General features: G+C 42.4%; 1 protein-coding gene across 3 annotated transcripts in view; it reads left to right on the top strand.

Moving 5' to 3' along the window:
- Positions 1-22,751, top strand: part of LOC115298812 (serine/threonine-protein kinase TNNI3K-like) — a 275,419-nt gene extending 252,668 nt beyond the window's left edge. For all 3 annotated transcript variants that reach the window (XM_029947943.1, XM_029947944.1, XM_029947942.1), the window contains 2 exons: positions 19,321-19,400; positions 22,578-22,751. In XM_029947943.1, the coding sequence (XP_029803803.1) occupies positions 19,321-19,400; positions 22,578-22,654 (157 nt within the window). In that variant the 3' untranslated portion in view covers positions 22,655-22,751. The remainder of the gene's footprint in view (positions 1-19,320; positions 19,401-22,577) is intronic.
- The last annotated feature ends 267 nt before the right edge of the window (positions 22,752-23,018 follow it).

The following is a 23,018-nucleotide window of genomic DNA, read 5'->3' as shown; positions in this document are numbered from 1 at the left end:
ACCAATCAGAGTGGCTAAAATGAACAAATCGAGAGACTATAGATGCTGGTGAGGGTGTGGAGAGACGAGCACCCTTCTACACTGTTGGTGGGAATGTAAACTGGTGCAGCCGCTCTGGAAAACAGTGTGGAGGTTCCTCAAAAAACTATCCATAGAACTCCCTTATGACCCAGCAATAACCCTGCTAAAGATTTACCCAAGGGATACAGAAGTGCTGATGCATAGGAGCACATGTACCCCAATGTTTATAGCAGCAATGTCAACAATAGCCAAAACATGGAAAAAGCCTAAATACCCATCACCTGATGAGTGGATCAAGAAGATGTGGTGTATATATAAAATGGAGTACTACATGGCAATGAGAGGGAATGAAATCTGGCCATTTGTAGGAAAGTGAATGGACCTTGAGGGTGTCATGCTAAGCAAAATAAGTCAGGCAGAGAAGGACAGATACCATATGTTTGCACTCATAGGTCTAACAGGAAACTTTTGGAAACCTATATTTCAACACATTAAATTCCTACCTAATCATACACACACACACACACACACACACACACACACACATACACACACACACACACACACACACACACATACATACGTATTTTATATTAAATGCTATTTTCATCTTTTTCATTTCTTTCCTTTCTTCCTTCTTTGTTTAGCAAATAATTGGTAAGGGCCCACGATCTTCCAGGCATGAGGCATAGAGTGATCAGCAAAGTGGACTCAATCCCTGGCCTCACAGAGTTGTTGAACCGGCCATTTTAGCAAAGCATTATAAACTTTACAATAAGAGGGGCACGGGGTTTAACAGGCACATGCATGAATGAGTAAATTGTGAATGGATGTCTCTAGTTATTTCTACATAAATATTAAGGTTTCTATCTTGAAAGTAACTAGAAATTTCTTTCAAACCCACGCCGTTTCTGCTATGACTCATAAGTACTCCAAAGCCCAGGGAGATTGTGCGTCTGCCTTCAACCATTGTTAATCTTCTAAACAGGTAGCTGGGATCCAGGTAGAGCAAAGAAATCCAGATGAAGGAGATCTATCAATATCCTTCCAAAGATAGATCTTAAAAAGTAATTACTATCTACCTTAGTTCCCACCCTTCTCACTTTTCCAGCTCTCTCATGCTGAGATTTACTGGCAGGGATTATTCTTTTTTAAAAATCTGGTTCAGGCTCTATCGGAAGCTTAACATAGCAGGTGAAGCATTCAGGCCATGGTGAATCAGAGCCAGACACAAAGAGCAGGCTGTGGACTCAAGGGCTTCAAAGAGAGACATTTAGGGCAGTTCTGTGCTTGGAGCTGCTGCTTGCACTCCTGAAGAGCCAGAATCCAAAGGAGGCAGCTGAGGCAAACCTGCAGGAATAAAGGGAGTGCATTCCCAGCATTCCTATGGGAACCTGGGCGGTTCCAACTACCCACCCCCCTAACACAGTTTCCATTCAGCCTGGCATCTTACATTAAAAGGTCGACCAAGGGGTACAATTCCAGAGTCCTGTTTAGAGGATAGTTGTAGTGAGCGTTGCATGACTAATTTCCCCCAAGTAGTATAGAAGACTTACTCCTCAGGATACTATATAGTTAAAACACAGCACAAGAAAGAGGGACTTTGACTCTCCCCTACACATCCCAACAATTGTCCATCAGTTGTTTAAAATGTTTATTTATTTTTGAGAGAGAGAGACACAGTGTGAGCAGGGGAGGGGTAGAAAGAGAGGGAGACAGAGTCTGAAGCAGGCTCCAGGCTCTGAGCTGTTGGCACAGAGCCTGAGGCCAGCTCAAACCCACAGGACTCAAACTCGGAAGCCATGAGATCATGACCTGAGCCAAAGTTGGTCACTCAACTGACTGAGTCACCCATTTGTTTTCTAAGTCTCTGAAGTGTGTGTGCGTGTGCGTGTACATGTGCATGAACATGCCTGTGAGAAATATTTAGGGAAGCAATCCCAGCCTAACATTCATTTTCTGGTTGGAATACTGATTATGGATTCAAATCTGGATTAAAAGTTGGTGTTTCTTCAGATTCAAAAGCCTTTGTCTTTTTACCTTAGGCCCTGATTTTAATGAAACCTTTGCCTATTTGCCTGTCGAGGGAAATCAGCATGAGACTGAATTCATAAAACTCAGCTTCACACGGTCCAAAGCATCAATAGGTCCACAACCAGAAACCCAGATATCTAACCCCGAGCCCAAGTGTCCACTGGAAATTGAAAAATCCAAATTCCTAATGAGAGGGAAGAACCCCACACATTCACTTCACTCCACAGATCACAAGACTTTCCATGACACAGTGACACCGTGAAGCAGGACAGTGAGCCACGTGTGTTTAGATTCTCCTCCCTGTTACTGTCTGCCTCACTCAGCTCAGGCAAAGGACCTGGCCTTTCTGCTCTTTAGTGTCCTCATAAAAATAATGATGCTAATAATAATAATACACATCCCTCATGGTTGCTGGGAAGATTAAATGGGATTTTAATATATATGTGGAATAGGTGTTCTAACACTTATGATTTTAAAAAGTGCTCTTATTATCTTAATTGATCCATCTCTGAAACATATGGCTTTGTAAAGCCATGTGTTCTAGAATTGTGCGTGTGGCATTTGTTCTTGCAGTTCTCTAGGCCATCTATCTAAGAGAACAAAGCAGTTCTAAGCCACAGTTCCAAAGGCACGGGTGAATGTGGAGCTCTTGCTTTCCCTAGAGAAGTGCTTTTGCTAAACTTTGGCATTTGGGAACAGCCCAACTGTGGCCAGCCATAAACACAGTTGAGTAATTTTTTGGGGCATTGTCTACAAAGACTCCGGTGAATACTTCTATGTGAAAAGGCTTTAAAGAACACAGGAACTGTGGTAATTGACACCAGATAGTATTTGGAAGCATTCAGGAGAGCCTGTTGGGTTATTTGAAGAGCCCGATCTCGGCCCCATGCAGCTGCTTATGGAAGTCTGCAGAGGGCATGCTCCGGGCCTGGTCTTCCAATCGGGAGGTGAAGGCCCTCTTTACCTGGTGCTATATGGACTCCAGGGCTGATGCCTAATCCTGTGAGCTGTGGCCAGACCTGAGGTAGTGCCAACTGACTCACTGGGGGGTTCTACAAACCCTTTCATGCTTAAAAACTGTACAAAAAATAATGTATTATTGGTAAAAAGCCACATACATCCCTCCAGAAAGATTTATAAGTGATCTTCCATTTTTCTCAGTTCTGAGGTCTGTGGATATTCTTTAATTTAACTTATTCATTCATTAACTAATATTTATCCAGGGCTTACACTTCTAGGTTCTACAGTACGGCAGCAGATAAAAACAAAATAATTCCTTCCCTCATGGAGCTTTTATTCTAGTGGGGGAGAAGAGTGACACTTTTTTTTTAAGAAAATTCTGTAATATATTAAAGAAAAGATGAAGGATAGGAAGAGCAGAAAGATATGTGGTTTTCAATTTTATTTCTTTTTCTGTTTATTTCTTTTTGAGAGAGAGAGAGAAGGCATATACTCGGGAAGGGCAGAGAGGGGGGTGGGCAGAGGATCCAAAACAGGCTCCAGGCTGATACCAGTGAGCCCAATGTGGGGCTGGGATTCACAAACTGCAAGATCATGACCTAGGTCGAAGTCAGATGCTCAACCAGCCGGGCCACCCATATCTGAAACAGAAATATCAGGGAAGACCTCGCCCACAAGGTAACATTTGAGCAAAGAGGTGAACAGAGTGAATTAGAAAACCACAGGCCTCTAGAGAATAGCATTCCAGATCGTGGGAACATTAAATGCAAATTCCCTGAGGTGAGATCATGTCTGTGAATTCAGGAAACATCCAGGAGACCAGACGGAGCAAAATGATCATAAGGAAGAGTATTAGGAGACAAAATAGAGAAGTGACAAGGGGCCAGATCATGAAAGAAGTGCCGGTCATGGAGAGGACTTGGGCAAGTACTGAGATTGAGACACAAGCCACCACAGGGATCTGGGCAGAGAAGTCACGTGATCAGGCTGCTTTCTCAAAGAATCACTCCGGGCACCTGGGTGGCTCAATTAGTTAAGCGCTGCCTTCGGCTCAGGTCATGATCTCACAGTTAGTGAGTCCCAGCCCCATATCCGGCTCTGCGCTGATGGTGTGGAGCCTGCTTGGGATTCTCTCTCTCCCCTCTCTCTGCCCCTCCCCTGCTACCCTGCTTGGGCACTCTCACTTAACACAAATAAACAAACTTAAAAAAAAATTTTTAATAAATAAGTAAAATAAAAGGATCACTCAACCTGATGTACTTTGTGGCACTGAGAAGAATGGTGTCAGTTCGTTTGTTCTTTTAAACCTACTCTCCTCTCATTCAATTATTCAATAAATATTTTATTTAGCATGGGCTGTGGCTAGGCCCTGGGGAAGACAGACAAGTGAAGAAAGCAGTGAGGAACTATATGATGAAGAAGATGCTAAAGAGGGCAGCTAACCAAGGGAGGAAGAAGCCAAGATGAAATGAGGCACAGGAAGGACATGTAACTGGGTCTAAAGCCACAGCTCGGCAGGGGAGGTGTCAGGACTAGAGACCTTCTGCACCCGAGCGCATGGCCAACCTGCATAGAGTGCCAGGGCTGAGAGACTAGGCTGGAGGCACGACCAGCTGTTCAGTTCCAGCAAAGTCACTTTTTAAATACATGTCAAGAGCATACTCTACGCCCCAGATGCCAGGGCCACAGAGGTAAATAACCAAACGTGGCTCCTGTTCTAAAGGAGCGTGCCGTCTGGAGTGCCACGTACCAAGGCTTAATAAATACCAGCATAAAAATAACCGTGGAGGTCTAGCTCACAAGCCGGCCACAGAGCACTTCTTATAGAATCCATAGTCGTGTTCCTGCCAAAACGGAAGGCGGGAGCAGTGGTGGGCTCAGCAGGAAATGTTAAACCCGGAGTTGCCCCAGAATTCAAAGAAGCTTTGCAGCACATCACACAAGAGTGGGGTAAGAGCCCCCATGATACTGGCAGGAGCCGAGCTTTTCAATAAGAACAAGGCACCCTAGCAACATAATAACCATTTTGTTATTCAGGGTCTGACAGCAAAGAATACACAGAGGAGGCAGGAAAGCTTTGGTGTTGTATGATGAGGCAAAAGGTCCCCGAGGTTTAGTATACATTCACTTAAAACAAAAAAAAAACATTGCTTGTAATTTTGTAACCTCCTTAGGGTGTTTCAAATGGTTTGTGAAGATCAATGTTCCACATGTTCAAAGAGTTTAGGGAGTTTAAAAATCTTTCCATTCAGACCGGCCTGTCATAAAGAACAAAGGAACATGGAATTTCTTGCAGGGATCTGAATTCACACAACAGAGCCTGGAGATGTTAAATCAACAAAGATGGCCTTTGAACCTTCCTCAATCCAAAAGGGGAAACGGATATGTACCGCTCTGTAGGTGCCTATCTAGTTGCCACTTTCATCCTCCATCAATAAAATTGGTTTTGTGATTTTTACTTATGTAGCCACCCAGGGGCCATTATTATAAAACAGTGGTTAAAAGCTTGGGCTCAGATGGGCCTGAGTTCAAATTCAGATTCTACCACTTATATGCTGTGTGACCTGAAGCAAGTTAGTTGAGGTCCCCATGTCCCAAGTGTCTTATCTGCAGGATAAAAATAATATTACCTTCTTCATGATGTTGCAGTGGGCATGAAGGGAGAATACAATCTGGACCTGTCTGACATATGGCAAACGCTAAATACATGTGGATTTTTTTTTGTTTTGTCATTAGCTCACGTATTTTAGTCTTTATTATTCCTCTTCTAAGACAAACTACTAAAATGAAAGATGAGAGGAGATCCTACTTTCATTGGGACTGCATTGTTTGGCCCACGTTGGAAGACAGCTTCGAGAAGCGTCACATGTAAGATTTATCTCTTGCTCTAAAGGAGATGTTGATAAACTATGGCCCATGGGCCATATCTAACTCTGCCTGTTTTTGTAAAGTTTTTATGAACACAACCACACTCACTTGTTTACATGTTGTCTATGTCTGCTTTTGTACTATAATAGCAGAGTTGAATAGTTGCAACAGAGACCATATGGCCTGCAAATTCTAAAATGTTTACTATCTGGCCCTTTACAGGAAACATTGTCTGAGCCTTGCTCCAGGAACTTAAAAACTCCAATTTTTTCATGCCACATAGCCCTAAAACTACTTACATTGGAAACTCCTCTCCCCATGGAAAAGTAAGAAGGCTACTTTCAAGAAGTCAACACATGTACTTCAACTAGTCAGTGCCAGATGCTATGGGAAGCCCTAGGGGACACTATGATTCATAAGGCAGGGTCCCTCTGATTAAAAAAAAGATCCACAGCCTGCCTGTTGATCTGATGACTATGCAATATGAGGCGAGCTCTGCCAGTGGCGAGAGCAAATGGCTGGGGCAGCACTGGGGCCACTGCAGTTCCTTCTTCCTTCCCAGAGAGCCGTCCCCTCTATCCCAGAACACGTGTTTGAAGGGAGACTCTCCATCATGTTCCATTTCGCTTTCATATCTGTACAACTGCACTGCAAACCACGGAATGGATGTGGATACCATAGCAAAGGGTCATTCTCAGATTTCCCTGGCAATGACACAGAGGGTGGAAAAGGCTGGATAAGACTTCCACAGATGTCACTGTTCCAATACGTGTAATAGGGAAATACAGCTTGTTCTTGCACAGTGGCTAAAGAATTGGAAGGAGGCTGACCAATGAATCAGAGGTAAAAAAAAAAAAAAAAAAAAAAAAAGATTAAACTTGAATCAATAAATTTGCTAAGGAGGAATCATCATTCATTTAATACAGTTATTGGGTGCCTAGTTCATTAGACAATTAGTTGAAGGCACTGGGGACCAAGACACAGTAGTACACAAGAGAAGTCCTCGCTGTCATCAAACTTACCTTCTAATCAAAGGAGGAGGGCCATGTTAATTTGGGTTTCACCAAAAACAGACCACGAGACAAGGATGTGCATGAATATTGTTTTATGGGATGTGATCTCAAGCACAGTGAAGGAAAGAGAAGGAAGGAGCATGTGTGTGAATGAGTAAGTCACTGCTATGGGCAACAAAGGCTTAAACAGCAAGGATGCTGGAGTATTTGTCCACCAACTCTTCTTCCTCATTGATGGAGGCTCATTTGGGTGAGTGGGAAGGAGCATGAGCCACTCCCCACCTTTAAGTACAGAGAAACACGAGAAACCATGAGCATGTATGGAAACGTCTAGAGGTGACTTCCCATGTAGACCAAGGTATATCGGCAGAGAACTGTATCTGCCTACACAGGTGACAATGAACAAATACACCAGAAATGAGATGGTGGTAAGTACTATGTAGGCAGTTAAAATAGGTCGATAGGATATAGTGGCTGGAAGGGTAGTTTAGATGGGGTGGTTAGAATCATGAAAACAAGGAAAAGCCTGGGAAATGGTGTTCAGCAGGTCTAAAGAACAAAAGTGCAGAGTTCATAAGACAGAGAAAAGAGGAGAAATAGAAGGCCTCTGTTGTGGACACAGAATAGGAGGCAAGTAAGAGTGTAACAGGATGAAGTCCCAGGTAGGTAGGCAGAGGTCAAACCACAAAGACTTCAGCAGCCAGGACAGGGCATTAGAATGTTGTTCTGCATGTGATGATCAGCCACTGAGGGATTTTGAGCAGGAGCATGACATGATCTGATTAACATTTTTAAAAGTCCATCCTTGTTACTCGTCTTCCTAACTCTTTATCTGTTTTCCTAAATGCTTTAGTCCAAAGCCATTAGATAGGGCTGAGCAAGAGTGACTTCTCCATGGGGTGTGGACAGGATGTTTGAATCCAAGTACAGAGAATGTCCAAGTGGATGGTGAGCATGGTGGGGGGTGGCAGCTGGCTGGTGGGAGGAGGGAAGGGTTTCCACAAGGATTTGGGGCTACCCCGTCAAGGTGCTAGAGCCCAGGTGTGGTGAAGAAGGCATCTACATGGGAGAGGAACCTGGCATGGGAAGCCAGAGTGCAAGCCTGGAAAGGAAGGCATGCATGAGAGGGGTCAGTGAAGAAATTACCCCATGTAGAGTGTCACAGCCCAAGCACAGTGGGATGGATTTTCATGAAGGTCCCTTGCAGATTGAGAAGGGTATTAGTTACAGGAAGGTACTCGATGTGGTGAAGTTGGAGTATGAAGGTGATGAAGAGGGTATAAGTATAGATAGGCAGCCCTGCCCTAATGATCAGAAGCCACACATGGTGAAGAAGGCATCACACAGGACACAGCTCAGTGCTGAGTGCTGGAGCCCAAGGCAGGTGAGGATGCACCTGCTCGGGGCAGACAGGTGGGAAAATAGCCCAGAGTGAGGTGTCAGAACAGAAGATGGCAAGGAGAGCAGCCACATGGAGACAACAGCGGAGCCCAAGTGAGGTAAAAGAGGACATCCATGTATGTGTTGATGGATGTGGGTGTGACAGCAGCCAGAGGTGTGTACGTTTGGGGCATTGATCATATCCAGGATAATGGGAACCAGGTTTCTCACTGTCAGAGAAGGTGCCAGAAACATGGTAAGGGAGAAAACTAGAATGGGCCCTGTGATGTTGGATTGGATTGGAATTATATGAGAGTGGAGGGAGAGGTCTGAATGTGTTACACATGTATGAACATGTATGAACACGCATGTGTGTTCTTCAGCTTTGCCTGCTCAGTGAGAGGGTCTGGGAGCAGCAACATTTCAACAATAAGGAACACACCAAGCACCTAGGTCTTGATTTCTAAATACTATTCTCCACTGAAAGGAAACAGGGTACTTTAGAGAAATGGCAGATTTCAAGACTGAGACAAGGAATGTACAAAATAAGCCTGGAATGTCTGGTGTCACAGAGTAAAGAGGTTTTCATGGATGGGTATGTATCAAAGGGACAACTTGACGGGGTTCCTGCTTGCCAACTATGGGATAATTGAAGCATCAAAATAAATAATGACCCATTAAATAAACTAGTAAGTTTAAATCCATACAGAAATAAATAAGTGAAGATACTGAAATTTGGTTGAGATATTGGGATATTTATATAGTCTCCAAGTAACACCCCACAAAATACTTATTCATTACAAAAAGAAAAAAGTAATTTTCTAGTAGAGAATCCTGCCAGACACCACCTTAACCAAGTAATGAAAATTAAGAACACAATAATGAGACAAATCAAAACGTGACGGGATACAGTGCGGTGGACATGGCGTCCCTTCCGTGATGCCTCCCGCGTCAGACGTGCTTTTAATTTAATCCGTGGCAAACCTCCGATAAAACCAAATTGAAGGATATTCCACAGAATAACTGGCGTGTCATCTTCAAAATCGTCCAGGGTCATGAAACTCAAGTAACGACTGAGAAACCGTTTCCAACTGAAGGAGATTAAGGAACGTAACAACTAAATGCAGTGTGTGGTTCTGAGTCGTATCCTTTCACTATAAAGTATTGAGATAATGGGCAAAACTTGAACGGAGTCCAAGAGAAGATGAACTCAGATGATTACTTTAGGCTATGTAGTAGAATTAGGCTATGTGGTAGGGATACACTAAGGTACATGGGAAATGATAGGCAGTCAGATTGGCAACTTACTCTCAAATGGTTCAGGATTAAAAAAAATTATACTGCTTTTGCAACTTTCCTTTATTCTGAGATTGTTTCAAAATGAAAAGTTAAAAAATGCATATATTTACTTTGGCTGGTTGATTTCCGAGGTCTTTGCACAGGCCCCAACCTACTTCTATCCCAGAAATTCCCTCCCTTTGAGAACCCTTGCTTACCCTGCATCTCCGGTGTGTAGGGAGGGCACCCTTTATAGTAGACTGTGTCCTCGGGCATTGAAGTACACCTGTGCGTGTCTACATTTTTATTTACCCCAAAGGGTAGAATCCATGTCCGTCACACTCATATCTGATTCCTAGCACTTAGCACAGCACGTGGCATTGTGCTTGATAATCAATCATGAAGAGAAGGAGAGAGACAAGATTATGGGTATAAATTTGGAATCATTTCTAGAGCTAACAGTGTAGATGGAAAAAGCAGGTGATTTGGAAACCGCGTGGCCTGCATTTGAAGTACAGCTATGTGCTCCTTGACAAGACTCAGACTTGTTTTGCACACATGTAAAATGGGTTGTTATGTGGAACAAATGTATGTAATAAGATTGGTGAGGCTTCTAGTAGACTATGACACTTAGCAGGTGTGCAACAAAATTTGGTTTCCTTTTCTCTTTAAAAATAAGAATAAAAGTTAACAAAGTAGTCTAGAACCCCAAGCTATATCCTGACATCACTACAACTTTGACATATGAACTTGGATAAGTCATTTCACTTTATGAGGCTTCAATTTCCTTCTTGGTAAAATGTGTAGGAAAATGGAGGAGTGAGAAATGAGCTTTATGACCATTCTGCTCCTAAGATCTCCTAGTTCTAATATTTAAAATACATTCCCTTTTGGGAGGGAGATGATAGTAAGTACAGAAGGTGAGGGATAAGAAAGATGTTTGCTGGGTGCCTGGGTGACCCTGTCAGTTAAGTGTCCGGCTCTTGACTTCAGCTCAGGTCACGATCTTATGGTCCGTGAGTTTGAGCCCCTCATCAGGCTCTATTCTGGCAATGTGGAGCCTGCTTGGGGATTCTTTCTCTCCCTCTCTGCCCCTTCCCCACTCATGGGCTCTGTCTCTGTCTCTCTCTCTTTTTCTCTCTCTCTCTCAAAATAAATAATATATTTAAAGGATGTTCCTCAGTTTTAAAAGCAGTCAAGGCAGGCAAAGTTCACCTCCTGCTTGACTGTACAATTCCTCATTTATACTCAAAGTACAGGTAAATTGAGAGGTGGTAGTATTGTTCAGTTACTGTTAAGCACATTAAAAATTGATGAGCCATCAAGGAATTAGCACACAGTTTCAGTTCTTGCTGCATTTTTCCTTATTCATAATTCTTTTCCTAATTGCTTTTTCCCTTAAAAATGGGGGGAGCTGAGACCTTGGATATTTGCCTAATGGCTCAAACAGAGACATGACCCATTGCCAAGTCTTTCAGGCCTTTTAGAGCCAGGGGACATTTGCCACTGAAAGAAAGTTGATGGGTTTGATTTTCCTGAAAGAGATATTTTGCACTGACCTCTGGCTCCGTTAAATATTTTGGCCATTTCCTATTCACTGTAATGGGAGCAATAAATTTGTTTTAATTTGGGACATTATCAAGTGGGGAATTATTGACAAAGACAAAATAATGTTCTGAAAACAGCCGGGATGAAATCATAAATAAATAAATATGTTGAACTTAACTGATAAATTAACAAATGCTTATTCATAAGAGTCTGACTGGACTATTTCAAAGTTAGGCCAAAGGTGATCCCATTTCTAATAGAAATGTCGCCTCTCTTTAGGCCAGAGAAAAGGTGGGCTACATAGAAAGACATTGTAAGGCATGAAAAGGCATTTATCCCTTGTGACAGACCTGTTTTAAATAGGTCTATTTGTTTTCAGCTAAATGCCAAAAGGAACAGCCAGATGACTCGAGTAGCCTTTACTATGGCAAAGCATTTACTTTCCTTGTGTAAACACCTTTATTAGGGATCTCAGCAGGCTGTCTCTCTGCCTTTTCTTTGTATTAGTCCCTTAGATTAGTGTCAAAGAACTGAAAGTCTGGTTAGCTGTTACCTGTACATGTTTCATATTGAGGGAAAGAAATGACTTTTCACTTGGATACATTCCTCTTGAGGAAGGGGATGAAGGTGCATATGGTGCTGATCTCCTTGCTAATATTCTTTCACAAGTAACATCATTGTGACAGATGGCCAACAAAACAAAACAAAACCCCAACACAGCACAAAGCATATTTGCAAAGCTGTGAGGCCTTGGGTGATGTTGCCTATGCAAGGTCCAAATGACTAAATCTTCTAGGTTACAGGTAGCCTGAGGGCATTTTTAGCTGCATAAAAACTAATTGGACCAACTTGAATGGAAGAAAATTGTGCCTGAGGTCCTTAATCACACTAGTAACCTAATGGTTTTCTGTTCAACATAGCCAGAGCAATGTTTAGGAAGATGAATCCATGCAGGCAGCTTAGAAAACCTTGCACAGGATCAGAGTTTTGGGGAGTCATAAACATCTCATTAGAAAGTTCAGTGTGTATGACTTTAGTTTTGGCATCACTGCACAGGGACAGGCAAGCCATTGTTGGAAATGGGGGAAGCAAAATTTTCTTAAAGATCTAACAAAGTAAGTGATGAGAAAGTGATTCTGGCTTTGATGATGATGAAGGATATTTTTCTGTGAGAAACTTAGTGTTGGCCTTTATATGCAGAGAGTCCAAAACTGTAACTCATGACTAATTGAGTAAGCTCCCCAAATGGAAACAGAACAAGAGTTTGAAAGGGACTGCTATAAAATGTAGCCTGCTTTAGAAAAAAGAGCATGGAGACTGGAAGTCTGAAGATGTTTTGTTCAAGTCTGGCTCTGCCTCTTGCTAGCTTTGTGAGCTGATGCAGGTTGTTCAAACTTTCTGAGCCTGATGTAGAATGAAGGTAAAATGAATGCTTTCCCAGGTACTGCAAGGTTTTGTAAAAATACTCTACGCTATTGACATAAAAGTATGCTCAAGCTATAAAGCCCTCTATAAATATGAGATTATTATTGTATCATTATGGTAGAACTTAATGTTCTAAGTCTCTCTGTTTTTATTTAGTTGTTTTAATTTCGGTCTTCCTTTAAATCCACGCAGATTATATATTCATTTGCTCTGATTCACCAAATCAAAGTCCCCAGCTCTGTGAGGACCACACTTGGAAGAATATGATAAAAATGGTTTCTTTTGGACTATATGCCCACTTGATGTCTTCTTTGGAATGTAATTCAGTCAGAAGCCATTATGACACTAGCAAATATTCTGAGAATTCATGAAATCCCACAGCCAAAACCATGATTCATTGCTCCAATACCAGAAGCATTTGGCAGGCTGTGGTTTGGAAGCCACAATACTGGCTGCTTTGAGGCTCTAAATGGGGCCATTTGAATTCATTGCGGCACTTCCCACTCGCGCCACTCTGGAGAGATGGCACCACAGTTCCCTGGACTCTCTTTAGACAGTATTTTTCTTACTTCCTTGTAGGTCCTGCTTAGCAATCTACCTTTCTGAAGAGATGACATAGTGTGGGAACACCTGGGTGGCTCAGTCGGTTGAGTATCTGACTTTGGCTCAGGTCATGATTTCAGTGTTTGTGGGTGTGAGCCCTGCATCCGGCTCTCTGATGGCAACCTGTCAGCGCAGAACCCTCTTTGGATCCTCTGTCCCCCTTTCTCTCTGCCCATCCAGTGCTTGCACTTTCCCTCTCAAAAACACATAAACATTAAAAAAGAGAGATGAAATCGTGTTTTAGAGTTTTTCTCCACGCCTCAGGCATTGCAACATGAATATTCTACAAATTTATCTTCTTTTTTTTTTAAGTTTTGATCTGTCTATTTTGAAAGAGAGAGAGAGAACAAGCAAGGGAGGGGCAGAGAGAGGGAAAGACAGAATCCCAAGCAGGCTTCACACTGTCCTCACAGAGCAAGATGAGGGGCTTGAACTCCTAAACCATGAGATTATGACCTGAATCCAGATCAGGCGTGGGATGCTTAACCCACTAAGCCACCCAGGGGCCCCTACAAATTTATCTTCTATAAAAACTTGTTTAGCAGCTCAGCAGTTTTTAGTACCAGCCTGTCAGTCAAATCCTTAATGATGGGTTTATGTGAAAGCGATTTCTCCACACTTTTCATTTGCTTCAACTTAGAAGGCAATGTGGTTCTTCCTTTGAAATAGACCACAAAAAGAGATGGTCCCTCAGGCAAATAGCACAGTTCAGTTCTATTTCAAATGAAATGTATGTAGGCAAAAAGCTACAAACACCACCTTGAGTAGTAGCAGTAATGTGCAGCCAGGTATGCGGTGGCAGGTATGTGGAAATGAGGCATTCATCCCTGGACAAATGTCAGACACTTCAGATAAGGAAGATAAAAATCTTCTTCCTAAGTGGGAAATGTAATCTCATGCTGCCTTTCCAACACATCAAAGCCAGTTTCACAAAATCTACGTGGTTCATGAACACCTTACAAAGAATCACAGAATGTAAGAAATAGAGGGACCGGGAATGTCACATCACTTGGAGCCCTCTATGCTGTAGCTCCCCTGGCCATGATGTACTCTAGCCATACCTTGAAAACTTCCAAGGATTTGACAGGACCCCATACCAGAACAACTCAATCTATTTTGGGACAATTCTAAGTTCAGGAAATGTGGTGTTTTAACTATTCCCAGTGTCTAAGGCTCAGCTTAACCCACTGGAGAATGTCACTGACCTGAAGTCTTAATCAGTTTTGGGTATCCAACCAGTGATAATTCAATCCAATGACTTGTCATTTGGCACAGATTTCCCCTTCTTACTTGCAAGCGATCAGGAGAAACTCTGTCCAGTATCTGCAGAATCCAGATGTATGGATTTCCCCTTGAAATTTATCCTCACCAAAAGGGAGTCAAGCAAATCTGACACGATGGGTTTTTTTCTTACTGAACCCAGGATAGCTTCTAGTAATCGGTACTTTTTCTTTAAGAGTACAGAAAAACTCTATTCTAATATCCCTTTCTGGGCTTTGGTCTAGAAAGTAAACTCGCTAGTTTAGTTCATAGACCCTGCTTTACTCCTGCCTTGAAGAATTGAAGCTATATTTGAGGATGTCCTGTCTTCAAGCACCTTTTGCACTCTTCATATCTCTTCTATAATCTTACATAAAAACGGATTCACTTCTCTTTGGATAATATTTTTTGCTTAATGTGCTTGCCATGAACATTGCTATCTCTTCACTCCTTTCAGCCAACATAGCCTCATAGTTTAGAATATTGTTGTCTTTGCTGAGGGTGCATAAGTCCATCTGCAGGCCATGTGAATGACTGCAAACATGCTGGTGTGTGCTGACAAGCCACGGTCTGCATGGCATGCACACACACAAATACAGATTCCATACTTTGGATTTGAGTATGAACTGGCCTAATTAGCAGGCAGTCTACCAGGTTGTCTAAAACCATAAAGCATGGATTGAGAAGCGGGAAATATTTTTCGAATTTTAGCTCTACTCTTTATTCTGAATAAATTATTCATTCTCCACTGCACCTTTGTAAGAGACAATGGCCAATGACTATGTTTATCTGTACATAGATATCACAGAACTAAAATTTATTTTAGCACTAAAAGGAGATGTATCAATATAATGTGGTAGTATGCAAATATTATTACAAAGAGTGTGCTATTCTCTTTATTATTTTAAAGGTTTATTTATCTTTGAGTGAGAGGGAGAGACAGAGCATGAGCATGGGAAGGGCAGAGAGAGGAAGACACAGAATCTGAAGCAGGATCCAGGCTCTGAGCCACCAGCGCAGAGCCTGACTCATGGCTCAAACTCACAAACTGCAAGATCATAACCTGAGCTGAGGTCGAACACTCAACCGACTGAACCACCCAGGTGCTCCTCTGCTATTCTCTTTAAAAAGATAAAATTTCATTCCATTGTCATTAAACATATACATGATATTATAGATAATATCTGTATCATTCATATGTATGCCTACATATAATATATGGCATCCTTTTACCATAAAGAAGGCCACCTAGTTGACTAACAATATTGGAACACTGCAAAATCAAGTGCTTTTCTTACCTGCCATTAGTTCACATTTACTTTCACTGAATTCATGGGACAGTTGCATCACTGGAAATGCCTATTTTCTCTGGCCACAACTTCAGCCAACAGAGGTCCTGGTGTATTTCTTAAACTCTAGGCTTCTTTGAAACTCTTGCTGAATTCTGGACACACATGGACTGAGGACAACTACTTCCATGGATCAGGGTCTGGTTTCCTCTGCTTTGTTGACCTGGGCATGGTTAGCTTCCATCTGTCTGTCATCCTAGAAGAGCATCCAGAACCAGCCTATGTGGTGTCTTCCGGGCAGAAAGGTTAAGTCCCCTGGCATAAATTGCATTCAGCCGCTGAATAAATAAGACAGCTTGGAGATGGGCTTTTATTCATAGGAAACCAGATAGCCTTTTTGATGATAAAATATTTATTCCCTATTATCTTGTTGTTGCCAAGACTACTATATGCAGCACATTTCTTAAAAGGAGTTAGAGTGCTTAAGAGGTCTTTGTAGGTAAATTTTAGGGTATTAGCAGGGTAAATTTTATCTTGAAAAATATCTTGAATGACACTCTAATGCCCAGAACTGAGTGTGGTTTGCCACTTAATGTTGATTGACCATGTCTCACTTTAAGTCAATACTTTTTCTTCTTTTTAATCATTTCTCCCCTCTAAGAAACAGCTTCACATTATCCTTTAAGAAAGTGAGGCCAAACCTGCTGTGGTTTTAAGGCAGCTAAGTGAATGAAGCGGTGTGAATTTATATTAGAGTTTAGAAAAATCTCACTTCTCCAGGTGAACATTTTGTAACAATTTTCGTTCACACATCTTATTTTAACTATTTACAAAGTACCAGCTAAGCCTGCGGGAGATCCAAAGATATCAGATGGGCTCTCTGACCTCCGGGAATATTCTGTTTAGTGGGCTTCACTAGCATACAAATACAGGCTGTTGCCACACATCGAGGCCGACTCTACTAAGCACTGTGGTAGAAGTACAAAGTACTAGAGGGTATGAAATTCGGAGTGGGGTTTCCAAGAAGACTTTGAGGAAATGTTGCCTTTGAGTTGGACCTTGACACATAATAAAAATAGATAATATTTATTGGGTGCTTACTACATGTTATCACTTTACAAAATCTTTTAAACTTTTTAATTCTTTAATTCTCATGATTAACCCTATAAGCCAAATGTTGTTATAATTCCATTATACAGTTGCATAAACAAAAGCAAAGAGTAGTTAAATAACGTATGCCCAAGGTGATAGTTAGTAAGGAATAGAGTCAGGATTCAAATTCAAGAAGTCTGGCACCAGAATGTTCCTTCTTATTGCTTCCCCTCAGGGATAAGGTGTCATTGGGGCACCTGGGTGGCTCAGTTGACTAAGTGTCCGACTTCGGCTCAGGTCATGATCTCAGGGTTCATACGCTCCAGCCTCATGCTGAGCTCTGTGCTGACAGTTCAGAGCCTGGAACCTGCTTCTGATTCTGTGTTTTCTTTTCTCTCTGTCCCTCCCCTGCTTGCGCTCTGTCTCTATCTCTCAAAAACAAATAAATGTTAAAAAAAAAAAAGATGTCACCAAGCAGATTCATGTTGTGGGAGCAGCTCAGCGACCATCATGGAGGAAGGAAAATTCTGGATGTTTTAGGAAGTCCAAAGTCTATTAGCGTGGCTTAAACTTGGGGAGAAAAGACACTGAGGAATTGCAGAACATGAGAGACACATGGAATGCTAGTCGGTTTGGATTGCAGAGGGTTTGGAACATGGGCCTAGGGAACTGCAGACCTTGTGGAGGGGAGAATTGAGTGACCTAAGAGAAGGACATTATTTAAGGACCCATCAATTAATTAAATTGTTCAAAACTATTTTTTTTTAGCTTTTCCTGTGTGCCAGGCACTGTAAGTGTTGAGTATATAGCAGGGAATTAGGCAGACTAGACACGGCTCCCAACCTCATTGTGTGAAAGAATATGTAAGTAAATGGATAAATGGGCAAGATAATTTTATGTAGCTCTAAAAACGAAAGAAACACGTTGGCATGATGACATAGAAAGTGACTATAAGCCAGGGAAATGCCACTTTGGAACGGTGGTCAGGGAAGGCCTCTCTGAGGAGGTGATATTGTGAATGAGACCTGAGAGACAGAGAACCCATGCATGGGTGAAGGCAGGGCAAAGGCTCATGGCAACAGGATTCAGGTTAATTAAGAAGATCATTCCAAGCAGAGTTACCAAATGCAAGAGCTTTTGACTGGGAAAGCTCTGGATTGGGAAGGTGCTTGGCATTCAAGGGACAGAAAGAATGTCAGGAAGAAGTGCTTAGCAAAACATGGGGAGAAGGGTATGAGTTGAGGTTGAGGGAGGCAGGGCCAGGGCCTTTTAGGTGAGGGGAGAGCATTAGAGTACATTCTACTCTAAATGAACTGGGAAGCCACTGGAACATGTTAATAGGAGAATGGCTTCATCTGTTTTATACTGTGGCAAGAGCACTCTGGACAATATATGGAGAATGGGTTATAAGGAGACAGGAGGCAGAGGTAGAAGTACTTGAATTAGGTAAGAGTTGTAAGAAAAAGAAAAAATTTGGCCTAAGTAACTAACTGAAAGAGGTGGTGCCGGGAACTGGGATGAGGGCTCTGGCCTGGGACGGGGAACTGGGAGTTCTGCTGTGGGCCCAGCGAGGGCCGCTCTGGGGGGCGCTGGGGAAGCCTCCTGGAGGATGCGACAGTCTGGGCGAGAGACATGGACGCGGGAGAGACCCACAGATACGTAACTAACTGACAGATGTGGTTCGACATTAGGGTGAGGGATTTGATGGCTTCAGGTTTTGAGTCTGCCAAAGAGGTAAACAGAAAGCAAGCTCATGAACCAGGGTGGTAAAAGAGTAGCCGAAGTCTGGGGAAGAGAAGGATTAAGGAGCGCTAGGAACCAGGACGAAACTCCTATGTGAATAGTGGATAAGCTTGCAGGCTTTGGAACCTAGAAGACCCAGGTTCGCCAAACCTGTGTAACAAGTTACTTAACCGCTCCAGCCTCAGTGTCCTAATCTGTAAAATGAGAAAAATGTTTGGTAATGATAAGGATTAAATGATATGACAGATGTATATGCTTAATGCATTGGAATCATGCAATAAATTTTATCACTATTTCTTATAATTCCTACTGTAATAACAGCAATATCATGACAACAATATCTCTTGGTGTGTGTTTTATTGATAGTGATTATTACTAAGATAATAATACTCTGGCTAGTAGTTCCTTTTAAGTAATGCTTGCCACTACATTAACTCAGGTTTTAGATTCAAGATTCCTTTTTGTTACCTTTAATCATCAAAACAAATTGGAAATTATTTATCTACTTTTCCCATCTTAAAGATTAATAAACTGAGGCTCAGAAAGGGTGGCATTCCCAAGCTTACACAACTGGGAATGTAGCCTTCCTGGAAGGGCCAGGACTCACACTGAGCTATGACTTACTCCACATAATTCTGAACTCTTTCCCAACTAGACACTTGTAGCAAAGAAACACCTTTGTATCACTCTGTCAGTTTTCTGGGATCTATCCTGAGTGAATAAGTTGTGTTTTACAAAAATGTTATTAGCAAGCCACCACCGTGACTTTCACAGTGTGAAATCATGTGTCACATGGAATTTTCCAGTGCTGGACACTGTTCCTCTCAAGGCCTGTCTTTGGAGGAGATGAAGAGAGATCTTCAGTTCTCACCCATTGACAAATATGGTAAGTACACAGAGCCATCAGAATGATTAAGAAAAGTTCCCCTAGGAAGGTGATGTTTACTCATTATAGGGAAGAATAGAATACAAATGAAGGATACTTTAGAAATAGTACGTTATAAAAGTACAAACCGAGATCTTATAGAATTCTGCATTTACCTTTGAGTCTACTAATGTGTGTGGATATGTGTGTAAGTATATGTGCAACATATCAGAGTGTGTGTATTCGTGGAGGAAGAGCACGTCTCCTGCACCTCGGGATATTCCAGACACACTGTTGCCACCTTGCTGAGTTCACTGCCTGTAAGCCCCCCATCACAGGTACGTCGGGAGCAGGAAAACAAGAGATGAGATTCCCCAATTACACCATATGCTGGGGGAGGTCTCCCCCTTTGCCAAGTACCCAAGGGTAAATTGTGAATGCAGCCATCCCCTCAAAAAGCTAGAGAGGAGGTGGAAGTATCTCTGGTGGTATCCATTTTGCACAGGTCTACTTTAGATGGAATTAATAAAGCTCTTTGAGACAGTTAAGACAGTTCTACGCAGGCCCCTGGAAGCCAGAGGCTGGGTCATCTTTTCCCATCTTACAGATTAATAAACTTTATTTTAGCCAGCTGCCATATTAATGTGCTAGGCCTGTAATGTCCTTTTTCCAACCTCTAAGCCTGAGAGCCTCTATATTTAATTGGAATTTTAGCACAATGGGCTCATTTATTCATGAGAACGTTCTTGACAATACGGAGGACTGAAAAAAATGTATGTCAGTTAAAGAGATCAGATTTATTAAAAGAACTGGGTTTGGGGAAGAATAAATTGGATTATGTGTTCCCAGTTCTCTGATTTAGTAAATGGCAATAGAAGCCCTCAGCTTTGGGATCCTTACCAGTGCGCCCCGTTTGCCGAGTATTATTACCTAAGGCATTAGAAAGCCTTTAAGAAACGAAGAAAAAAAATTGCTCTGGATAGATGCAGACAAACTACTTGGGAACCTTAAAGAAAGGAAACTTTGTGCTCTGACTCCCAGTATGTGTCTAGAATGCAGCCGAGTGCTTTTTATCATCAGCTTTACAACGTAATTGGCCAGTCCAGTAACCAGGGAAAATGTGCTCTAAGTGTCACATCATCACATTTTTTATAGATATAATATCGTTTTTTCAAACCTTTACAGATGTGACCACACAACCACAAAATACAGGGCACCCTTTGAAATGTGTGCTTTGACCAGAAGTCTTTCCTTTCATGGTGGATGAAACATTTCAAGATGAAGCATTTCGTTAACTTAACGATCTGTTTCTTAAAGGAGTAAGACTTTGAGCAGAATTCTTCAAGATGGAGAAGACAAAAGTAATGCAATAATGCAAACGTTGGGTTTCCCTATGCGTGTCTGTAGCAGAGTTGAAAAAAACCTTCGGGCGTTTAGATGGAGTGAGAGCCCCAGCAGGCAAAGAAGATATGTTTAAGATCTCCCTCTAAGAACGTCACATGGTACAAGAAAGAATGTTTTAATTGCCCTCCGTTTCCATTTTATAAACCAAGTGTGGTAAAACAGCTACATTACGAACGGTTTCTTCCTCTCCACCCCCAAAGAGCAGGACTAGAGAATGAAGATAAAATTACTTGCATAGTAATTTTCTCTGTACTTAAGACCTTTCACCCTACAGCAACAAAACCCGCAGACAAGGCTCAGTCTTTTCTTCACTTAGGTTCCTCTTAAGCGGAAATGGCCACACAAGTACCATTCAACTTTGGCAGTGATGCATCAATCAAACAAAGCAGCACCCAGGCCCTGCTGGTTTTTCCACCCATCCCTGAGGGAAAGCCCCCCCACACACACACTAGAGGGTCGAGCACTCACAATCAAATTTCCACTGGTGTCCCATGGGGAGAGACACATGGAGGAGCATCCAAGGCCAGTAAAATCGCATGTGGTACAGTAGAAGCTTGATGATAGCAATAAATGGATTGCAAGCTTATGAAAGCATCTATTCAGGCCTGGAATGAAGATGCAGTTTCAGTATGGACAAAAGGAACTGTTTTGCTTTAGGATGTAGATTTGATGTAAGTCCACCTCAAATTAGAATTCAATGCCGTGTATCATGCCTCCCCTCACCTCAGCGTCCCCTGGCCATAGCCTTCCTCCACACTGACTGGGGCCAGCCCTGCTGGAGGTGAGTGAGAGAGGACAGTCAGCAGCAGCCCCGGCATCTCCTCTCTGGAGAGTTTATGTGCTGCCTGAGAGATGTTGACAGAAACCCTTCTTATGAAAATAAATAAGCCCATCCAACTGCGTATTGCTAGATGCCTTGATGAAAATGTAGATGGCTGAGTTGGTTCTGAAAACTCAGCTATCAAAGGGAGCAAAACCAGCAGTAGCTGTTGACAAATGTGCCCATTTTCCCAGAAGCAATGAACAGCTTCCTCACTTGCACTGGAAAAGTTAACCGCTTCCCTGAACATGTCCCGTGTTCTCTAGGACAGCGGCCTGATCCTGAGCTTCCGGCTGCATTCTGTGGACACGGTCAGGGCTATCACTTCAATGAGCATCAAATACCACTGGTATTTAAACCTAAGCATTGAAATCCACTTAAAAATCGAGCTCTCAGGGAGGAAAAACAAAACAAAACCCAACCAGAGCCAGCCTGCTGTAGGGAGTGGCTCTTTCTTTTTCCTCTCTGCTAGTTCTACCTTGTTTTTTAATGGCCATTTGCTCAGCACTCACTGTGTCGCACACTGTAGAGACTGTCGAATAAGTGATGTTAGTTTCCTATTTACAGATAAAGACGCTGAGTCTTGGAAAGGTTAAATGGACAAAAATCACAGGACCAGTAAGTAGAGGATCCAGGGTTTAATCCCACATTGGCCTGACATGAAAGCCCCTGACCTTAGCCATCATGATACACCCTCTTTGGAACTGTACCCTTCTTTACTCCCAACTTGGCTAGCTTGGTCCAAATCATACATCTAGCATTTGTGTTCCTCTGGTCTCAGCTCTGTGCTTGCGTTTTAAATTTTGCCTTTGTTTTACAATGGCTTGCCAGCAACTTTTGTCCAGACCCTGTTCACATGAGCTGGGAGGAGCCGCTTGGCAGCTCTGTGGTGCAGGGGGTGAGACTGATTAACAAAAATTGGGAAGAGGAACTGAAAGGCCGATAAGTAACAGTGAACTTCTATTCTGATGCAGGCTATGTGTCTGATCCCATGAGCCCGATGCATTTCCATTCTTGCCGGAATAGTGGCAGCTTTGAGGACAGCGGCTGACAGCGTTCTGCGTGTACCTAAGGAGAGATTTCCCCCAAACTGACAGCAACAATTCCTACCGTGGCAGGCTGGCTTCCAATTATAATATTTTACCCTCTAAGGTCTCCTTAAATTGGCTTGTTTATACTGGTCCTCTTTAATTCTCTACCACAAGTTGGGCTTTGGATTCGTGGTTAAGGAATGAAATGCAAAGGAACCAAGAACAGAATGCATGTAAAGAATTGGTTTGAATTTTGTAACTGAAAGAACAAATTTATATCATTGCTTGGAGATGGGGCCTGAGTTTGTGGTGGGCACTTCACAATTACTGTGTTCTTTTAGATGAATTTTGTAGACTTGTGGTGGAGAGCCATAGGTTTGATTT

The sequence above is a fragment of the Suricata suricatta genome, chromosome 8 (assembly GCF_006229205.1).
Source record: "Suricata suricatta isolate VVHF042 chromosome 8, meerkat_22Aug2017_6uvM2_HiC, whole genome shotgun sequence".
NCBI classification, from domain to species: domain Eukaryota; kingdom Metazoa; phylum Chordata; class Mammalia; order Carnivora; family Herpestidae; genus Suricata; species Suricata suricatta.
This window is presented reverse-complemented; position numbering and strand designations above follow the sequence as displayed.